At 40.2% G+C, this 3,240-nt stretch overlaps 1 protein-coding gene across 1 annotated transcript; it reads right to left on the bottom strand.

Annotated features, from left to right (window-relative positions):
- Positions 1 to 1,846: 1,846 nt before the first annotated feature.
- Positions 1,847 to 3,014, bottom strand: LOC139864430 (uncharacterized). Its single transcript, XM_071853007.1, has 2 exons — positions 2,408 to 3,014; positions 1,847 to 2,289 (listed from the first exon to the last, which is right to left on the bottom strand). The coding sequence occupies exons 1-2, from the start codon at positions 3,012 to 3,014 to the stop codon at positions 1,847 to 1,849; spliced, it is 1,050 nt and encodes a 349-aa protein (XP_071709108.1).
- Positions 3,015 to 3,240: the final 226 nt, after the last annotated feature.

The following is a 3,240-nucleotide window of genomic DNA, read 5'->3' on the forward strand; positions in this document are numbered from 1 at the left end:
ACATTGCTCAACATATTTCACAATGTCCCGTTTCATTCCAGGCCACCAATACCCTTCTTTCAAGTCATGGTACATTTTTGTCGCAACAGGATGAATAGAATACTTCGATTTATGTGCCTCATCAAGTAATAATTGTCTAACCCCGCCATGTTTTGGAATCCACAATCTACCATAGCGGGTTAATAATCCTCGAGAATCTTTTTCAAATAACTCAACTTTCCCTTTAATTCTTTCTTCATGAGAAAGTTCATGCATCGCCTCTACTTGGGACTTCGAGATATTCTGAAAAAAATCATTTGTAATTGCCATTCGCAAGGACTCAATTTGAATTCCCGAATGTTGGCTCTTTCGACTTAATGCATCTGCCACAACATTAGCTTTACCCGGATGGTAAAGTATTTCACAATCATAATCCTTGAGAAGATCTAACCATCTTCGTTGGCGATTATTTAGATCCCTTTTGCTGAAAAAGTATCTCAAGCTCTTGTGATCCGTATAAATGGTACATTTGACACCATATAAATAATGGCGCCAAATTTTTAATGCATGGACCACCGCAGCTAACTCAAGATCATGTGTGGGGTAATTCTTTTCGTTCTCTTTCAATTGCCTCGAAGCATAGGCAATAACTCTACCCCGTTGCATTAAAACACACCCGAGACCATTGACCGATGCATCGCAATAAACGGGCATATCATTAATTCCTTCCGGTAACACCAATACTGGAGCTTGACTCAATTTTTGTTTTAATGATTGAAAAGCTACTTCTTGATCATTGCCCCAATTAAACATTACATTCTTTCGGGTCAACTTAGTCAACGGGGAAGCAATTTTGGAAAAATCTTGAATAAACCGTCGATAATAACCGGCTAATCCAAGAAAACTGCGAATCTCCGTCGGCGTAGTCGGTCGATTCCACCTCTCTATTGCTTCAATCTTTTCGGGATCAACTTGAATTCCATTCTCATTCACAATGTGGCCGAGGAATTGAACTTCCCTCAACCAAAATTCACACTTAGAAAATTTTGCATATAACTTCTCCTTCCGCAACATTTCTAAAACTTCTCGCAAATGGTGTTCGTGTTCTTTCATACCCTTGGAGTAGATAAGAATATCGTCAATAAACACGATCACCGACTTATCTAGCATCGGACGGCACACTCAATTCATAAGGTCCATGAATGCCGCAGGCGCATTCGTAAGACCAAAAGGCATTACTACGAATTCATAATGTCCATACCGAGTTCTAAACGCCGTCTTTGGAATATCTTGTTCATGAATTCTCAACTGATGATATCCCGACCTCAAGTCAATTTTAGAAAAATACTTAGCACCTTGGAGTTGATCGAATAAATCGTCAATCCTTGGTAGAGGATAACGATTCTTTATGGTCACTTTATTCAACTCTCTATAATCGATGCACATTCTCATACTACCATCCTTCTTCTTTACAAATAATACCGGTGCTCCCCATGGTGAACTACTCGGACGAATAAAACCCTTATCCAATAGTTCTTGGAGTTGACTCATCAATTATTGCATTTCAGTTGGCGCTAAACGATAGGGGTCTTAGCTATGGGTGAAGCACCCGGAACCAACTCAATGCGGAACTCTACTTGTCTTTCAGGAGGAACACCGGGAAGATCATCCGGAAACACATCTTCATATTCATTAACTACCAGAATATCCCTAATGGACTTTGGTTCTTTTCGAGAATCAATGACATGAGCCAAAAATTCCGCACACCCCTTTGACACATGACGACGTGCACGGGCGAATGTGCATATAGAAACAGGTCGTCTTTGCCCTTCTCCTTGGATAATCATATCTTCCCCACTTGGGGTTTTCACCCGAACAATCTTTTCATCACAGAGATATTGGCTCTATTTCGACTAAGCCAATCCATTCCTACGATCACATCAAACTCACCCATTGCCATGGGGATTAAGTCAACATTGTACATTACAGAATTTATATCAAGATTGCAATTTTTATAAACGCCTACCACTAGCTTGGTTTTATCATCGGCGATTTCTACTTCTAGTGGAGACTTAAGAGTAGATAACACTTTACATAAACGCGGAGCAAATCTAGTTGCTACAAAAGAACGGTCGGCACCGGAATCAAACATTACTTTAGCGGGTATGGAATTAACAAGAAAGGTACCTGACACAACTTCTGATGATTTTCTAGCTTCATCAACTGTCATTTGAAAAGACCTTCCTTTTGGAGCACCCGCCGACCTTTCTAACTTTCTTACGACTTCTTTTCTTTCCTCCTCTTTTCTTTCTGACTCAGATAATTTTGGACAATCAATTTTTTTTATGACCCTCTTCAAAACATTTGAAACACATGAAGGGTTTCGTAGTAGGAGTGGTGCAATCTTTAGAAATGTGGCCGGGCTTACCACAAGTGAAACACACTCGGGGCGGAGTACTATTACCTCCCTTCTTCCCATCACTACTAAACTTACCCTTTTTCTGGGGCGAATTACTTTGTTCAACTTTTCTTTTAGAATTAAAACTCTCCTTTTTCTGCATAGCAATACTTTCCCTTTTTATTTCATCTTCAATATCCCTTGCCGCATCAAACAAGGCGGTGAAGGATCTAAATTGGGATATGATGATTCTTTTTCTAATTTCGTTACGCAACAACCCATGAAATAACCTACACTTACTCATCTCATTATTAATATATTCAGGGCTAAATTGAAGTCGATCTATGAAATGGGTTCGAAAAGTAATCAAGTCCATTGAGCCTTGACGAGTGTTCTGTAACTCCGTCTTCAACCTCTCGACTTCAGATTCAGACCTAAAGTTCTTGAAGAACTCGGTCTTGAACTCTTCCCAGGTTATTTTATCGGGGTAATCATTCCCGTTTATAGCCAACATGTCATTCCACCATCTTTGTGCAACCCCTCTAAACATACTCGTCCCAAATGTGGTCTTTAACTCATCGAGACATCTAGTTGTTCTAAAACATGCCTCCATATCGGTAACCCATCGGCTACTCATGATTGGATCAAGGTCTCCCTCGTAAGTAGGCGGGTTGCCCAACTTGAAGTCCTTCAAGCTATATTGCTTTATAGGAGCGATTCGCGATTAACCCGTACTTCTTCTTTAACTTTTGGGTTTCCTTCTTCATCTAGAACTTGTGGGAAACGCCTATCAAGTTCCTCTTTAACCGTATCTTTAATCATTGAGGCGATGGTAGTATTAACCGCCTCCTCCATCGTTTCCC

This window comes from Rutidosis leptorrhynchoides, chromosome 8, assembly GCF_046630445.1.
Source record: "Rutidosis leptorrhynchoides isolate AG116_Rl617_1_P2 chromosome 8, CSIRO_AGI_Rlap_v1, whole genome shotgun sequence".
Classification (NCBI taxonomy): domain Eukaryota; kingdom Viridiplantae; phylum Streptophyta; class Magnoliopsida; order Asterales; family Asteraceae; genus Rutidosis; species Rutidosis leptorrhynchoides.